Consider the following 17,168-nt stretch of genomic DNA (forward strand, 5'->3'; position numbering starts at 1 on the left):
ACGTTCAAAAATTGAACCCTTAATGGGGTTTAGAGATAAGAACAGAGAAAACGTAGAAATTAAGGGCAAAATTATCAGGTCGTAAAGGAAACTCACAATGCCACAGTGAACACTGCTAGGCTTGACCATAATGTAAAATCTGGTCCACTCCACCAAAAGAACCCTTTGCACTCCCAACGCCTGCCTTTAAGAAGTTGAATTAACAAATGAAAATGAAACAAGACACAAATTCAATAATCATTCACTAAAAGTTCCAAAACAAGATGTTAATTATCCATATGCTTCATTTATATTCTAAACTTTCATAATTACAATCTTAATTATTTACTAAACTTATATTTGGCTCTAGTAATCCAATTTTTGGCCCCCTTTATCCTCAACTAGACGAGTATGAGAAACATTGCCGAACCAAACCTAAAACCAATTAATTAGTTAATCATACACCTAAGTTAAGAAAAATCCAAAACATTTTTAAGAAAGAGACAACTCTTAATTAGTTGTAGTAATCTCAAATCATTGAATTTCTATAATTAATTATCATAAAGCCAGAAATATCTTCCAATTTTTTTAATTTTTTAGAATCTCATTTTTATTTCCATCACGCATATTACTATATTTGTTCATTCTATCATACAAATTATATATATATATATATATATATATATATATATTCATAAAACTCCAAAATCAAAATCTTCGCTTAAAACATACCAAAACCTAAAACGATAAATAGTCAACCAAAAAAATTATATAACTTTATTTGGCTATCAACACACTCTCAACTAGTAACGTATAAATTTTATTAAAAGTTTTGAGTCTTAAAATCATTTAGTGCTTTATTTCTTTTTTTATTATTATTCAAGGCTTATTAAAACAAAATACGGTTCTATTCAAAGCTATATTTTAATTCATTTTCTGAAAGTTGGGTATTTCTAAAACTTTTGAAATTTTGTAACTTCTTTTATATAAATATTGTAAAGTCGATGGCACATTTATAATTTAACCTAAAAATAATGTAAATTTTTTATAAAAGGAAGATATAAATGTTAAAATTATAGTTAAAAATTAAGCAATTTATAATTCAATACTTCATATTTAAATTTCTTTTTGTATAATATCTTACTTCATTTTTACCTAATTGATTATTCCTCAAACTTCATGTTCAATATTTTATATTTCAATACCAAAATGAACATATAACTAAACATGATTAATATACTATTAATCTATAGATTATATGTAATTATATTAGACATTATAAAACCTACTAATTAAAACTAATGTTAGGAGGCATTTTTTTAAGTCTTTTTGAACTTTGGAAAGTTCATGATCTTTTTTAACATAAGTTCAAAAACATTTCATAATTAGCATTACAACTATGTCTATTCACTCAACAAAATGATTTTTTTTAACATAAAAAAAAAAGTTCAAAAACATTTTTACAAGTAGAATTAAAATTATGTTTACTCACTCAATAAATTATATAATTGAACATAAAAAATTTTAAATTATTATAAGAAAAAAAATACTTATTCATGGTTATTTCAAAATATTAATCAAAATGATCTTAAAGAAATTAAAGTTTCAATATATAATAAAAATTTAAGTATTTCTTAAATCTATTAGTTGTATTTTTTATTTACCTTATATAACATCAATGGATAATTGATGATACAAAGTAGACTTTTAACTAAAAGGAGAGAAGAGAGATTTGGAATTTGATTCTTCTTAGTCTAATTTTGAAAGTGGCAAACAGAAATAGAAATGGATATATATATTATTCCCACACTTTTCTTTCCTTTTCCTTCCTTCATTCACTTCTATATACACAAATTCTATTTTGAATTCAACATTTGAGTTGAGAGAGAGAGAGAGAGAGAGAGAGACCATACCTAGTGAAGACTCGCAATTCCATGCTGACTGCTTAACCATACTCATTTTTCAAAACTATTTCTATTCTTTCTAAAATTAAAACGCTTCCTTAACAATAGCCTAAAATGAAAATTAAAATTCCAACCAAAATATAAAAATGTAATATTTCTAAAAGAAAATAAAGAAAATTATGATTGGTGTTAAAAAGAAAAGAATATATAATGAGAGAATATGAGATGATAGGGTTGAAGCGAAGTGAGCAAGAAAAATGCCTTTTTTTTTTTTTTTCTTTTCTCTCGGCGAGGAATGCATTAATTCCATTTCAAATTTCCAATATAGAAGGAGATGGGTCCCACCAACAAAATTTGAATATATAAAAAAGAAATAATTCCTAATTTCCCTACGTCTTGTTTGGTAACTTGTATAAGCTACTCTTGACTTGGAATTCAACATCCAAGTTTCTACTTGGTATATACATTCAATTCAATTCAAAGTCCATAGCAAACTATACTTATTTTGGCAAAATATGTTTTATTTTAACTTATAGTTGTATATAGCCTTGGTTTCTTCTTCCTTTGAGTTTAAGAATTATATTGGTATAGATTGAAATATCAAAATATTTTATTTGCGATCGAATTGATTTTATTTTATTTTAATTAAAATTATGAAGATTAAAATGAAAATTTGAAAACGTATGATAATTGATCGGGGTCTTTTTTTCTAAACGAGAACGACAAATATCAAATTAAGATCATGTAATTAAGCATATTTTTTAAGGCATTAAAGATCATTTTTTATTTTTATTATAAACATAATTCATAAAAAAAAAATAAGAAAATTGACAAAACCATATATTTGATGAGCATAAATTTTTGTGTTTATTATTGTTGTTGTTATTTGAAAAACCCCAAAAAAACAAAAATAAATATTAATAGTTGAATTAAAAAGATTATTTAAAAAATGGTTTTAGGACAAATTATTAATTTATATATATATAATCGTCCCCAAAATCTATTTCTCCACTAACACTCTCTTTTGTTTCCTCTCTCTCTCTCTCTTTCTGCTTTGAGTGAAAGCAGCTTTGTGGTGGAAGTTGAAGTTGTGGGAATCAATGGCAAAGCCGCCGAAGAAGCACATCTTTCTCTTTTACTGCGAGGAATGCGAAGAACTTGCTCAAAAAGTTGCAGCTCAATCCGATTCCATCACCTTACAAACCATCAAATGGAGGTCCATTCCTTTTCCTCTACCCTGACATGCAAATTTCTTTGCTTCCCATTCGATAACTGTTTGTATTTCTAAGTTTTGTGGCTTTTCTGTTGGTTTTCAGTTGTTTAACTGTAGTTTCTTTTTAGCTTGTTAATGTAACGATCATCTTATGCTTGAAAATCTACAAACTATAAGTAGACTGAGATAAAAAGTTAAAGAACCCATTTATTCAATTAGTTTTTGTTATGAACAAACTTTTCCTGAAAAAATAGCTGGTGGCGATCCTTTGGGTTCTTAATTTTTAAAGTTGAGCTTGTTGCCCTTTCCTGTGGAATTGTTTTGTCCCTGTTCTACTTCTAAAATTTAAAGTATCTCTGCTGGTTTGTTTGACAGATATTACTGTATAATTGTTACAAAAGAAAAAGGTATTTAGACATTTTATTTGTTATGGATCTATGTGAAAGACATTTAGTAAAGAAAATGGGAAAAAAGTGATGAAGCTTGAACAACTCTAGAACTCAAAAAGAATCTAAGAGTTGCAAGGGAGTGAAATTTCTATACCTACCCACGTACCTATCTGTTTTTAAAGCAAGAAGAAAACTAAGGTTCACGAGACAGTAAATTGGTTATCTTTTTGTCTACCTATCTACTATAATCTGTCTGTAGACCTCGTATCTATGTTTATCTATGTTTTTCTAATCTTGAGAAGCAAATAACACTGGAAAGTGGCAATCGACTGCATTTTAGTCCTTCATCATCTAATTACCTATAGGCCAGAGAGCTGTAGATGAGGCTTTCTCACTCGAAAAAGAAGAGTTGAGTGAAGAAGTACGGTTTCACGTGGGATTCAAAATGAATATTGTAACAAGAATACGTATTTGTATCCTTGTTCCGTGGGGAATGGCATTTTATCAACTATAAATGCATTGTTTAAATTAACATATTAATGTACTAGCCATGTCCTGATTCTGTTGAAGCTGGGATTTTCCAATTCTCTGCTGCCATATCTGTGCCCTTTAATTGTATCCTTTCTTCTTGGGTTCTCTTTGTGATGCCTTTGCTTCTGCTAAGAGTTTGCTTTGTAGTTCATTTTGTTAGTATGTCAAGACTGAAGTGACAACTATACTGCTGCTTGTAAACTGCTTGAGGTAGTCTTTCATTTGGTAAGTACTATAATCTGATTATATTCACACTATATACAGGACATTTGATGATGGTTTTCCAAATATATACATTAACAATGCTCAAGAACTGCGCGGGAATCATGTAGCATTCCTTGCATCGTTCAGCCACCAAGGAGCTATCTTTGAACAGATTTCAGTCATATACAATCTCCCAAGGCTTTTTGCTGCTTCATTCACGTTGGTATTGCCTTTCTTTCCTACTGGCTCCTTTGAGCGAATGGAAGAAGAAGGGGATGTAGCAACAGCATTTACGATGGCAAGGATCCTATCAAATATTCCTATTTCAAGAGGTGGCCCAACAAGCGTAGTAATCTATGATATACATGCCTTGCAGGTTTGTTATTATTGATTGAATTTATGTTCTTAAACTAAGCTTTCCATTGCTGATGATTACGTCACTGGATAGCATAGGAAGCAGCTCTGGACATGGCCTCTTGCTAGTTAGTGTAATGTCAGTTGCTGATTTTGCATTACCATAGCTAGCTACAGCTGTCCTTATATTGATCATCTTTGCGTGAATTAACTTTTACCAGTAGCTTTGTAACCTGGGAGAATCCTTTGACATCTTCAATCTCTTAAAAATTTATCTTCCCCTCGTTGCCAATGTGGTTATATTGGAACGATTTCATCTTTTATATCGATCTCCCTTTCACTGCAGGAAAGATTTTACTTTGGGGATAATGTTTTGCCTTTGTTTGAAACTGGAATTCCACTCCTGAAGCAACGCCTACACCAACTTCCTGATGCTGACGATGTGAGTATGCTGTACAATGCCCAAAAAGCTTTCTTTCGAACCCCGTTGTGGTTTTCCCCCCTTTTACATTGTCCATGATTTAACCTTGCTATTGTGCAGGTAGTAATAGCATTTCCTGATGATGGAGCTTGGAAGCGATTTCACAAGCTACTTGATCGTTATCCTGTGGTTAGTTGGAGTTATCATATCTTCCAAGTACAGTGTCTCGTTTATGATTACATTTTTCTCAACGTTCTAAAATATGATGCTGACTAATGGCAGGTCATCTGTACGAAAGTTCGTGAAGAAGACAAAAGGATAGTGCGAATCAAGGAAGGAAATCCTGCTGGTCGTCATGTGGTTATTGTTGATGATTTGGTACAATCTGGAGGAACCTTGATTGAGTGTCAGGTATTCCTCTCCTCTGGCTCCCAACCCTGCTAGATACTCTTGCGAACCAGTGTCTCAAATATCATTTGAACTCAATGCTCCATCACTTATTTGGTTTTGTACCAGAAATGCTGCATACTAATTGTTCCTCACCCATACAAAATAAAGAACAAAAACGAAACAAAACAAATACTTTCATACCATATGACAGCTGAATAGATTACAAGCTTTAAATCGTTGCCAATTGGCAGAGGTTGTGAGAAAAGCCTCATTGAATATGCTATCAAATCCATCAATTTTCCTCAACTAATAACAAGATCCTTATTATCGTTCAAAAATCAGCCCTTTTTTTGCAAAAAGGAAAATAAAACAAAACAGAGAAACAAATATTATTATTGTGTTTTTAATCGGCTGTGAGCTGCAAAAAAAGTTCCTGTCACTTGAACGTCTAACTTTTTATGCCATAATACCATTTCTGCACACAATTCTAAATTTCGAAGAAGCGTGCCCATTTTCCAGATTGATTCTTTTTCAAAAGTTTGTGATCAAGATGTATGCTATTGCTAACAACCTCCAATCGTATTCTTGGCTCTTGCTTGTCTGCTGCATTCTAATTTTTCTGCTCATTTTACTATCAGAAAGTTTTAGCGGCCCACGGTGCGGCCAAGGTTAGTGCATATGTTACTCATGGTGTTTTCCCAAAGCAATCTTGGAAGCGGTTCCTTCACAAAAATGGTGAGTGGTTCAAGTTTTAGGAGTGAGCTTAAAGTTACTTGTATCCGGCTCAAAATCACTTTAGCATATCTTTAGTCTTTCAAAATTAATTATGTTTAATTTCACACATTGCACTTCCATACAAACAAAACTGATTTAAAATTTTTAAAAACATATTTCAAAGCGACTTTGATCGTAACAAAAACAATTTAAAAATCACTACCAAAAATGTCATTAACCATTCCAAGCATGGTAATCTCTTTCTTGATATTCTTTCTGAAGGTTTGGAGATGGCATTTTCCTACTTCTGGATCACTGATTCCTGCCCTCATACAGTCAAAGCCATAGCAGATAAAGCTCCTTTTGAAGTTTTGAGTCTTGCAGGTTCCATTGCTGATGCTTTGGTGATTTGAACCAATAGGTTGTTAATGAGACTTCAATTATGCGAATATGATTACATATCTTTCACAATAATGCATAGGTGGGACAAACCGTTCCGATTCTGATATATGAGTGAATGCTGGATGACATCCTTTTTGATGAAATTGATGGTTTAATAGTATTGTTTTTGTCATCTTTCTTTTTCAAATACTTCTCTTATGTCCGACTTTCCATCTTGCACTTTTTTTATAACTAAATATATTTAATTAAAAAAACAAACACAAACAAATCGAGCATTGCATAAGAGCTGCAAAAGCTCAGTGAATATATATGAATAAATAATGTTTTAAGAATTGCAGCTTTAAGAGAGAAGTTACAATCCACACAAAGAGAGAGCAAGAGAAGCTTCTTTCAAATGTGCAAGTTTAAGTACAATTCTGATTATTCAAGGATCCAAGAGAGAAGACAAGAATATGAATTTACAATGTTTAATTTGATGCAAACACCAATTCTGTTGTCTACATGATATCAACAACTTAACATAGGGAAGAAACATCCTAGTGGCCTCCCCCATCTGTACACTTCTTCAACAGAGAACCTAAACCCTATATGACCCACAGAAATTTACCAATATCAACAGGAACAACTCATATTTGCAATTGGACTTGAGAGCCCCTATGAACAAAGACAAAATGCAAACTCCTCTAATATAGACTCCACAGAAGTGATGGTCACAAACAAGCTGGAAGAAACGCTCGATGCCGCAGAGAGACTTAGGCCAGTAGCCACGTGATTCTCCTTATTTACCATTGGTTAAATTACAATATGTTCCTCTACCTACAACCAAAAAAAAAAAAAAAAATTGCTCTCTGCCTCCTTGTCTGCAATACCCTTCATGAAAAATAATGATCAAGTAAAGTATTCATCAATCACAATTACTCCATCAGTTCTCACTTAGTTTTACCATATTAATACCTATCCAACAGTTAGTTTTCCCAGCCTTTCTTAATCTCAAGGCTTAGAAAATGAACCAGAATAAGTTAATTTTCTGGCTTTTCATCTGGGTGGCCCTTTGGGCTGTCCAATGAGTCCCCTGAGTACGATCCATCTGGCTGACGAATGCATATGTTCAGGTTGCTGGAGAGGAGAATATCCTGGATTTGTGATAGACAACATATTGAATCGGTCAGCGGAAATGATAGGGATCTTCTCTGGATACAAACTACCAGTTAACATGATTCAGTTAAGTTGTATCTCCACTTTCAATCATAAGTGCAACAAAACGAGACAAGTAAAAATACAACACACACTGAACAAGAACAACTAGGATTGATCACAACATGTCACCTGGTCACCAATCTCTTGGCCTTCAGATCGAAAGAGAATCGGCCGACATCGCTTGTCCTCATTCATTAGGCTCGAGTTCTGAAAGTGTGTTACTAGAGCAGTCTTGCCCTGAATTCGAGCATAAGCTAGTGAAGCAACCTTTTCACTATTGAACTTCTCCCACTTCTTACCATTGAATGCCTGGTAAACATTATATTTCCATTATAAGCAAGAACTCTAGAGACAAGAATTCTTATGGTTCTTACAATTTAAGCATCAAATTTTGATATACATATATATATATAGGAGTACAGCCAAATTCAGATGATCAGAAAAATATACCAGATAAATGCATTGTTCACCCAAAAAAGAAATACAGCGATGAACCAAGACATACCTCATAGAAGGGAATAATTTGTGTGGGTGACACCATATTGATGAAGGCATAACCGACATTGCACTTATTCTGAAACAGGAAATTAAACCATAATTGGAAGTCAGTATCATAGGGTGTTTGATGACGCAATATATTCTAGAAAACAAATGCTACCTTGAAATCAATGGGCAAGTATAGGAAATCATAAGCACCACGGTGATTTTCATCAATAGCAGCCAAAAGCATCTTTGACGTGTACCTATAGCAACAAATAAATATACGTTTATGAAAAGAAACACGGTATAATCAAGGTGAAAATTTAAACTGCTACTCTTAAATAATAAACCAAATAGGTTCTTACTTGTTGGGGATGTTTTTTATCATTAGTGTCGTCCTAGTATCTTCCCCACTGACAATTTTTTCCAAATCAAGCTGATACTGCTTCTTGCTCTCAATTTGGTTCCCAACATTCTCAACTCGCCTACTACGACGTTCCAGCAATCCATCAGCACTCACAACACCAGACCCAGGAAAAGAGCCATTGCCATAGTAAATAGAGCCTTGCCTGGGCAAAGACATCATTCTAAAGTTGGGAGAGCCATTTTCAACCATATTTGTCGGAAGACCAAGACCACCAGTCATAGCTGCTCGTGTACTCAAGTTCATAAAATTACCATTGTGTCGACTTAAACTTGTGCTCCCTAGTGTACCTGGACTCATGAAGGATGTTTCTGGTGACTCTGGGAAATAACCAAAAGGCCTATCAAGAGGAACACCAGATGGAGCAGATCCTACGTGATGGTGATGAGAACCAAGCAAAGAACCATGGTGTCTAACATATGGAAAACCTTGTCCTTGCCCATTAGAAGTAAATGGCTGTCCTGCAGATGGTGTCGGCCAAGCTGAAGAATTTGGACGTTCAGCATAGGGGGTTGGGCTTCCCCATAGGAACTGAGGACCAGATAATGTCCCAATACTGGATGAATTGGAATTCAAGTCAGCAACAGAAGATGTAGATCCACCATTTGAGCTAAATTTGTTGTCAGGAAAGGATTGATGATTGTGGTAGGCTGTTCCTTGCATCAATGCAGAATTGGTGAGCACTTGGTTGGCATGATTAGCCCTTCCTTGGTCCTTCCCAATTGGTGCTATTCTTGGAGAGTTTGACAGATTAGGAGGAAGAATAGAAGCCAAGCCAGACAAATGACTGCTGTTTATGGGGCTCAGGCTTCCCAAACCAGGGGACTTGCTAAATGAATTATGTTCCACCGGACTACCAACATGTGACCAGTTACCTACCATTGAAGTGGTTCTAATGTTAATGAGTATTCAAAATAGATGATGCAGAGAAGAACTTCTGTCCAACGCTTGAGATGTTGTAGGTAATCATAGATCCATAAATATAATCAGGAATCCAGGATTCGAGAAAAGCTGTATAAGATGCTCACCTGGAGGTGAATTGGTCACTGGGGAACCAACCTGATGACGAAAAGTCCGAGCGTCATCTTGTTCCAGCTCTTGACTTAATTGCTGCATTAAACTATATGAATGATAAGAGCATGTCAGTTTGTAAGCAAACATGATATTGCATAAAACACATACAAATGCCAAAAGATATAATGTCTACTAAAAGTCTAAAAGATAATCAATGGAAATGATGAAAGTAAATCATCTTATACTTATTATCTAGGGTAAGCATATAAAAAAAATCTAGTTCAGATAAGTGTGAACAAAAGTGACAGGCATAAGGAACTTACTTCCTACGTGCCCCTCCAGGACGGCTAGGTTCAAGCTTTATTCGCTTGCCTGCTATATCACTCCTATTTAATGCCCTTAGAGCAGCCTCTGCTGCTCTAACATCATAAAACTCTATGAACTTATGATGACGCTTGTGTGGTGTTTCCCTAATCTGCAGTTTGAGGAAGGGAAGTTGTCCTTTTAGAAATTTAATTGCAGATGTCCGTATTAGGATTCCATACAAATCACATGTGACATGCATCCTTGCACAAACATGCAGAAATCAAAGGACTGATTGTGCAGGCAATTCTATATAAGCGTGTGATTGTCAGGTGTGCTATAACAGAGTTGAAAAATACCTCCTTTACTTCTCCATAAGCCCCAAATATTCGACGAAGGTCATCATTTGAAACTGAGGCATCCAGATTGAATACAACAAGAGTTCCCTGGTTAATATCCTTTTCTGAAGGATTATCCTGGAAAATGGCCAAGCAACAGATTTAAAGAGTTAACAAGTTAATGATGTTGGAACAATGTACAGAAAGAAGTTAGAACCAAGAAAGGAAAACTGTATAATAAGAATGGCCATCTCAGCCCAAACCTTTGGTATTGAAAAATGAATGTCAAGTTTCCGTCGCCTCAAAGGTTTGTTTTGCAATGCACGCATTGCTGTGCGAGCCGCTCGAATGTCATAGTAAGATATCATCACAAAACCCCTATGCTTGCAAGCAGTGTATAAAGTTCTTATATCTCCATATTGCTGTCGAGATAGGTGCAGTTAATGAACTAGAATTTGAAGTGAATAAATAGAACTGTTTCTGAACCTTACAGAAATTAAGCAATGCAGCAAATAGTACAGAAAGTAGTCTCATCTACATACAAATTTACTAAAAGGGGCTTCACGGTACCAATAACAACAGTAAACTAGTTCTCCATCACGAAGTATCAGTTTTAATGCCACTTATCTGAGCTACCAAGGATTCAATATTTTAAACTTCAATAACTATTGAGAAATCTAAAGATATATAAACTCAAATATATTGAGGCTCCAGTCCGTAACATGCACATCACCAATCTCAAAGCCTGCCAAGTGCATGCTTATCGACACACACAACATGCCCTAAGTCGAGGGGCACCACAAGCACAATCAAAAGAAAGCAACATCAGAATGAATACGTGCAGATAATGCTAATATCCAACCTCATCACATACAGTGAAATTCAAGGAAAAGATGTAAGCAGGCTCTTCAGGAACCTCTTACACATGAGAATTGGAATCAAGACTAAATACTTATCACAAACAAAAAGATCTAGAAGGCTGATTTGATAATCTAAAATGATTATTTAAGATTTAAAAAGAAACCTTAGTAGGCGGAAAGTTTCATGGTACCATAAAATTTATGGAGACTTGCACATAATTTTCCAGAAAATCAAATAAAAGAACAGAAATAAGGAGAAGATGAGCATAAAGACAAATCTAAGAAAGTAAGCTCATGTTACCTTGCAAAGATAAGGAAGTAACTCACCAAAGAAAATTTCCTCAGAAAATTTAAGGAAGCAACTCGTTAAATAATATTACCTCAAAGAGGGCTCTTAACTCAGCATCCTCGACATTACTATTGATATTCCTTACAAACAACGTCCTTGATGGATGTTCCCCATATGGATGCTCTCCGGCCACCGTTCCCACTCCATTTGGCAGAGCATAATGACTAACCATGCTTCCAGTAACACTGTCAGACAGATTCAATTTTGACATACCCATACTCAGGTTCTCTTGAGGTTCAAAATCTAGTTCCATTCCCCCTCCACTGCCAAATAGGTCATACTCTTCCAAATCCTCTAGTTGACTGGGCAATCCACTTAAGTCAAAATCATCCATTAAACCGCTGAAAAGCTCATCATCATCGGGAAGCAGATTGCCTATTGCATCTACCTCTACCTCTTCAAGAGGGTCCTTGATGTCAGTTTTGGGGTCAAGTTCGTTGGATAAGTCAGCAGCATCAGATTGACAAAGCTCAGAATCAAAATCCACTGCACATTAGCAATGCAAGACTTACTTAACACATAAAAACTAAACAGATCGTTGATAAGTATGTTACAACAAGCACTTGTACGTACATTTCTCATGTGGTAAGACTGGCAATGAACTGGAAAACAAGCTAACATCAGATGAGGCGTGAAAAGAGTCAGATGCGCAAGGAATTCCCCATGCACTACTTCCCGCTTTTCGGGGAATGTTAACTAATAAATTTTTGGCTTGGCCTGCAAAAGCAATTATTGTTAAGTATTCAAATAGTCTGTTGTATAATTAAACCCGCATGTAATGATGTTAATGCAAGAAATTAGTAGGCACTTAAATGCTCTTAATCAAATTCTCTTAGTTGAATAAACAAAATTACCCGACATAGAATCTTCAGATTGTTGCTCCATTATGCACTTTCTGCCAAAGAAGAAAAAGTAAAACATGCATAAGTTTATAAATCGAATACTTTGAAACTTGTAAGTGTTTGAGAGCCAAGTACACCAATATCTATATGCACAGATAGATACAGTATGCATATTGCAAAATCGTTCAAGAGCTAACAGTCAGATTTCAATAATCATTCATCCAAGTGCGCAAAAATTTCTCTAATGGCAGGGCACTGAGACAGAATCCAATTTTGGAAGAGCATAATTACTAATCACATTAAATACTGTCAACATATTACATATTAAAAATTAAAAACCTATACCAGTTTTCCTGGTCAACATATATGCAAACTAGCAACATAATAGATGCACACCATCAAAGGTATTGCTTTTTCTTTTTATAGTAACCCTTGAAACAAATCAAGACCAACCCTTGTCTGGAAAATGAAAATGAAACGTCTTGCTCTCACCTAATAAACCAGAGAAGAAATCAAGCGGTTGACATGGGCCTACTCAATAATAGAAAAATCGGTCTATTATATCTCTCTTTATTCGATAGGTTTACATCACAAAACTAGTATGGTGAAAAGCATAACTAGAGAAAAGGCTCGTAATGATGCAAGTTAAAATTCTCCGCAAACTACCAATAACATATCCACATCAGTAACAAAACATTATGCATGTTCTCTCAGAGGCATAAATAAATCCACAATATCACATAGTCTTGGTAACAATCAATGGGTTCGTACAAAGTTGCCCCAAAATGTTCCATGAGAAAATTAAAACACGATTAGATAAAAATTGGGGACAAAGTTGGAAGTAAAATCAAACAGAAAAGCTTGTGTGCTTGTAAATTTCACTGTTTTCCAGTCAAAGAAGTAGCAAACTAAAAAATCATCATACGCAACCATCAAAAGGAGCAAATTTGAGCATACCCAAAAACACCCAATAACTCCAATAACGTTTTTCATCAATATCATGCAGTACTAAAAGCTTAATTCTAATCAATTTCCCAAATAGCAGCAGCTAGAGTAGCCGATCAAATGCAAAGGGAAAACAAAATTGAATGATATACAGTAAACACCCAGATTCAAAAAAACAAAACCCAAATAAAATATGGCATAGCTTTTGAAGCAAACAGAAAAAGTAAAGCGAGAAGTACCTTGAAACAAAGTACGCTAAAGAGAGAACATCGAAGGATGGTGATTAGTATTTGTTTTGCGAGAGAGAGAGAAAGAGAGAGAAGATGAATATTTGGAGAATCGAGACAAGGTTCGGTGTCGATCAAGAAATTAGATTAATTAGAGCGACAAATAGAGAAAAAGAAAAAAAAATAGAAAAAAGAAATAAAGAAAAGGAGAAGAGTTTCCGTAGAAGCAGAGAAAAATCTTTCTTCTACTCTTCTACTTCCTGTAGTCTCGCCGGGAACCCAGATAGAAGAGAAGGACAGCGAGAGAAGGAAGCTGAGCAATTTTTAGAAAGAGAAAACCAATTGGGGGCCAAAAAAAAAATTAATAATAATCCTACAAATTTAAAAAAAAAAAAAAAAAAAAACCAAGGAAAATGATTGGAAGAATGGAGGACAAGAACAGTGGCAAAAGAAAGAAAGAAAAATTAAAATACCTTTTTCTAAATATTACATACTTGGTTGAGTTTTAACCTCTTTATGATCAATAAATCTTCAATTTATTTGAAGCAAATCTTAAACATAATTATTCCTCTCAATATATTTCAAATGCATTGCTATTAAATAATCAAAAATCTTACCATTATAATGGAATCACAACTAACATTTCGTGGCTTAAAATGACATATTAACCCAAAAAAAAATTTGACTGTTGTTCAAAGTTATGTCGTTTCATCTTTTTTTTTTTTCTTTTTTTTTTTTTCTATGAAAGAGTAAAAATTCAGCTGAATTTGAATCCTATTTGGCGTCCGTTGACACCAACGAATTTCAATTTCACTGCTTGCATTGTTCTATGATTCTAAATTTTGCATTTTTATTTTTTAATTCCGAGAAGAAAAGAAAAGAAATTAATATTTATTTGTTGGATAAATTCCCGCAGTTTTCTCTGACCTTGATTATGGATTGAATTTCGGGGGTGCCATGCCATCAGTTTGGATCCATTATGGGATGCGTGGCGGAGCGTGATTGGATTTAGAGAACGAGTGGACTTCTCTTTTAGTTATGGACGAGTTCACGTGTTACTGGATACACCCGATTTCTACTCGCCATGGTTTTTTTTAAATAGTGACGTCATCTTGCGTCGGTGGAAACGTGGGGAATCAGGAAATCACCTGCTTCCGTTCGTAGGATTTTACATTTTCAATCAACCATTTACATGCCCCCACGTGGCCCTGATCAAACTTTTGAAGCTTTGTGGTGGGCCCACCCCTCTCCTCTAAAACATTACAAATATCTCATCGTGCATGGGGCCCACAATAATAGAAAGAAAGAACAAAAAAAAAAAAATTAAAAAAAAATCTCTCTCTCTATATGAGTATGAATCAGCAGCCCCATCCTATCCTCTTTCTTTTTCCCCCCAAATTGGAAAAACAATACATATAATTCCATTTACTTATAATTTTAATTCATATAGTTTTAAAAGTTTGAATTTTAGTCTCTTTATAAATAGTGTTGTAAGAGTTACTAATCAAGTAATTACGGTTAAAATTTAATCATAAATTATAAAATTTGTATTCTAATTTTTGCAATATATTTCAAATTTTCATTTAAGTATAAAATATATTCCAATGTTCGACGGAAATTGAGATCTAAAATAGTACTTGACTTGACTGACTTGTAACAAAAACTACTACTTAAACATTGTTGCGCTTAATTGATTTCTCTAATCTTTATTGTTCGTTAGATAAAAGTTAAAATAGAGCTGGAATAAATTACCTTTTCCTGTAGTTTTTTTTTATCGTATTAAAAATTCATCAATCTTTTCCCTCCAAAAAAAAAAAAAAAGAAAAGAAAAGAAATCATCAATCTCTTTAAAATATGATTTTTGATGTAATTATTTGTGTATGGTCGTATACATAAAAAAATTGAACAAGAGCACGTGTGATCGCTTTAATGAGCCTAATGGGCTGGGCCCACTGGGTGAAATCATAAATTTTGACCAACCATATGAGTTGGGCCTTTGGTGGGCTAGAAAGTAAAAAAAAAAAGAAAGGTGTCCAGTAACAAAAGGCAAGGCCCACATTCTCCGAGATTCCGGAGGTGTCAGTGCGAGTCCTTAGTTCATAGATGGCCACGTCGGCGGGTAACGTCGACAGCATACTTTGTCTATGGTTTGGAAAACGACAGCTATGGGACCCATTAAGAAAAGTTTAGGGCCCACGGAAGAGAAATATCCAAATTGAGACAAAACCTTAGAATGAAATTATTTCATAGACACATTCGATTAGATATATAGTTCGTGGATGCATGGGCGTTGGAGACTTGAAGTGGTCTTTTGGACTGCCACATTTAGTTAAATATAGATTTCCTCTTTTTTCTCAATCATTTATTTGAAAAATAGAGAATGTTGGGCAATAATTTGTATGATTGTTGTAAGGTGAAAATGGTTGGGATTGATATGAAGTTCATACGTATGATTTTTGGAGAGCTTGATGTTACTTTGTTGTGTTCTACATGTGCATTGAAACAAAAGTTAACCTACCAACGGTTTGGAAAAAATTTCCAAAATAACTTTATTTGGTTTTCACATTTCGAAAATAGCGTATTTTTGGAAAAATCGTTTAGATGTTTTTTCTTAATCCTTTTCAGTCGAGATTAAACTCAAGATCGAGTTAATATTTTGATGGCTGTAAACAATTCGTACAGACAATGGCGGATCTATAAAATATATTGACAGAGGCTAAAAGAAAAATATGAAAAATAAATTAGTCAGAATAATCACTAAGTTAACTATAAATATTAAAAAATAAGTAATATTATCTATATATTATTATATAAAGACAATAAAGTTAAGGGGGTCCGAGCTCCCTTGGACCTATGCTAAATCCATCGATGCGTACACATGTAATTAGTCGTTAATCGAAAAAGAATTTTACTAATATGCACTCAGTGTTTAAAATATTATTATGTCATATTTATTATAAACCCAACCATCGGCTTGTTAAAGAAGTTTCTAAAACAAGTTTTCAAAAGTAAATAGCTGACATGATCTTCATCATTTACATAATCTTAGTGACAAATTCATATTTAACAATGTTTTTAGATCGTTAAATTACGTAATCTTACATGCCAACGGTTAAAATTAATTTAGATCTAAAAATGTTTTTCTTTAAAAGTTGAGAATAAAATATTTTGAAAAAAGTTATTTTTTCTCCATGATTTCAAGTTTTTGTTTTTATCAAATAAGCTTCTCGATTCTATTCTTTATTCCGATCAGTGTACGATTGAGTTGAGAAATTGTTTTAAATTTAGGGAATAACCGACATGTACAATTTAGTACCAAGATTATACTATGCAAAATCTTGCTTTCAAGATCGTGGATTTTTTTTTTGTTGACACAACAAAGATTGATATTTAATAACAATATTTTAAAGATAAATAGCATATTTTGGTCTCGAAAATCATCAACATGTGAGAAACACAAAAGTGATTTAATTGGGCTTCCAAAGTTGAAAGAAGGCCCGCCAAAATCATCTATAGAGTCCAATTTCCCAAATTGAAATTAGAACTTAACGTTTCAAAATCGTTTTAAAGACTAATTATAATGTGCACTCATTTTAGGATAACAATAAATAATTATTTCTAATGATTTTCTTATATTTAAGATTTTTTTTAAAATGTTATCATATATTAATACTTTTGAATTTAATTC

At 33.7% G+C, this 17,168-nt stretch overlaps 2 protein-coding genes across 3 annotated transcripts; one reads left to right on the forward strand and one right to left on the reverse strand.

Annotated features, from left to right (window-relative positions):
* Positions 1 to 2,888: 2,888 nt before the first annotated feature.
* On the forward strand, positions 2,889 to 6,673 carry LOC103491395 (ribose-phosphate pyrophosphokinase 4). The gene is made up of 7 exons (XM_008451320.3): positions 2,889 to 3,099; positions 4,281 to 4,596; positions 4,921 to 5,016; positions 5,116 to 5,184; positions 5,278 to 5,406; positions 6,024 to 6,120; positions 6,382 to 6,673. Exons 1-7 carry the CDS (start codon positions 2,984 to 2,986, stop codon positions 6,510 to 6,512), a joined length of 954 nt encoding a protein of 317 aa, XP_008449542.1. The 5' UTR covers positions 2,889 to 2,983; the 3' UTR covers positions 6,513 to 6,673.
* Positions 6,674 to 6,954: 281 nt separating this feature from the next.
* Positions 6,955 to 13,874, reverse strand: LOC103491393 (protein MEI2-like 5). 2 transcript variants are annotated; one of them, XR_007821118.1, is made up of 14 exons: positions 13,493 to 13,874; positions 12,321 to 12,361; positions 12,040 to 12,183; positions 11,498 to 11,952; positions 10,521 to 10,679; positions 10,279 to 10,395; positions 9,940 to 10,091; positions 9,631 to 9,722; positions 8,544 to 9,477; positions 8,357 to 8,441; positions 8,204 to 8,272; positions 7,828 to 8,007; positions 7,456 to 7,634; positions 6,955 to 7,317 (listed from the first exon to the last, which is right to left on the reverse strand). XR_007821118.1 is itself a non-coding variant. In XM_008451319.3 (13 exons), the coding sequence occupies exons 2-13, from the start codon at positions 12,349 to 12,351 to the stop codon at positions 7,521 to 7,523; spliced, it is 2,532 nt and encodes an 843-aa protein (XP_008449541.2). In that variant the 5' UTR covers positions 12,352 to 12,361; positions 13,493 to 13,874; the 3' UTR covers positions 6,955 to 7,520. The 2 variants fall into 2 exon arrangements, 1 of the variants encoding a protein (XP_008449541.2); XM_008451319.3 differs by having other exon boundaries at positions 6,955 to 7,634.
* Between the last annotated feature and the right edge of the window lie 3,294 nt (positions 13,875 to 17,168).

Source organism: Cucumis melo, chromosome 5 (genome assembly GCF_025177605.1).
Source record: "Cucumis melo cultivar AY chromosome 5, USDA_Cmelo_AY_1.0, whole genome shotgun sequence".
In the NCBI taxonomy this organism is placed as follows: Eukaryota; Viridiplantae; Streptophyta; class Magnoliopsida; order Cucurbitales; family Cucurbitaceae; genus Cucumis; species Cucumis melo.

Bases quoted from the DNA above. Each gene is read 5' to 3' on its own strand.
- LOC103491393 (XM_008451319.3), bottom strand. From the start codon at position 12,351: ATGGAGCAACAATCTGAAGATTCTATGTCGG. The intron at 10,092-10,278 runs GTATTTTTCAAC...CTCAAACTGCAG, and splicing joins CTTATGGAGAAGTAAAGGAG to ATTAGGGAAACACCACACAA. The intron at 8,442-8,543 runs GTAAGAACCTAT...TTGTTGCTATAG, and splicing joins ATAAAAAACATCCCCAACAA to GTACACGTCAAAGATGCTTT.
- LOC103491395 (XM_008451320.3), top strand. From the start codon at position 2,984: ATGGCAAAGCCGCCGAAGAAGCACATCTTTCTCTTTTACTGCGAGGAA. The intron at 5,185-5,277 runs GTTAGTTGGAGT...GACTAATGGCAG, and splicing joins TACTTGATCGTTATCCTGTG to GTCATCTGTACGAAAGTTCG. The intron at 5,407-6,023 runs GTATTCCTCTCC...TTTTACTATCAG, and splicing joins GAACCTTGATTGAGTGTCAG to AAAGTTTTAGCGGCCCACGG.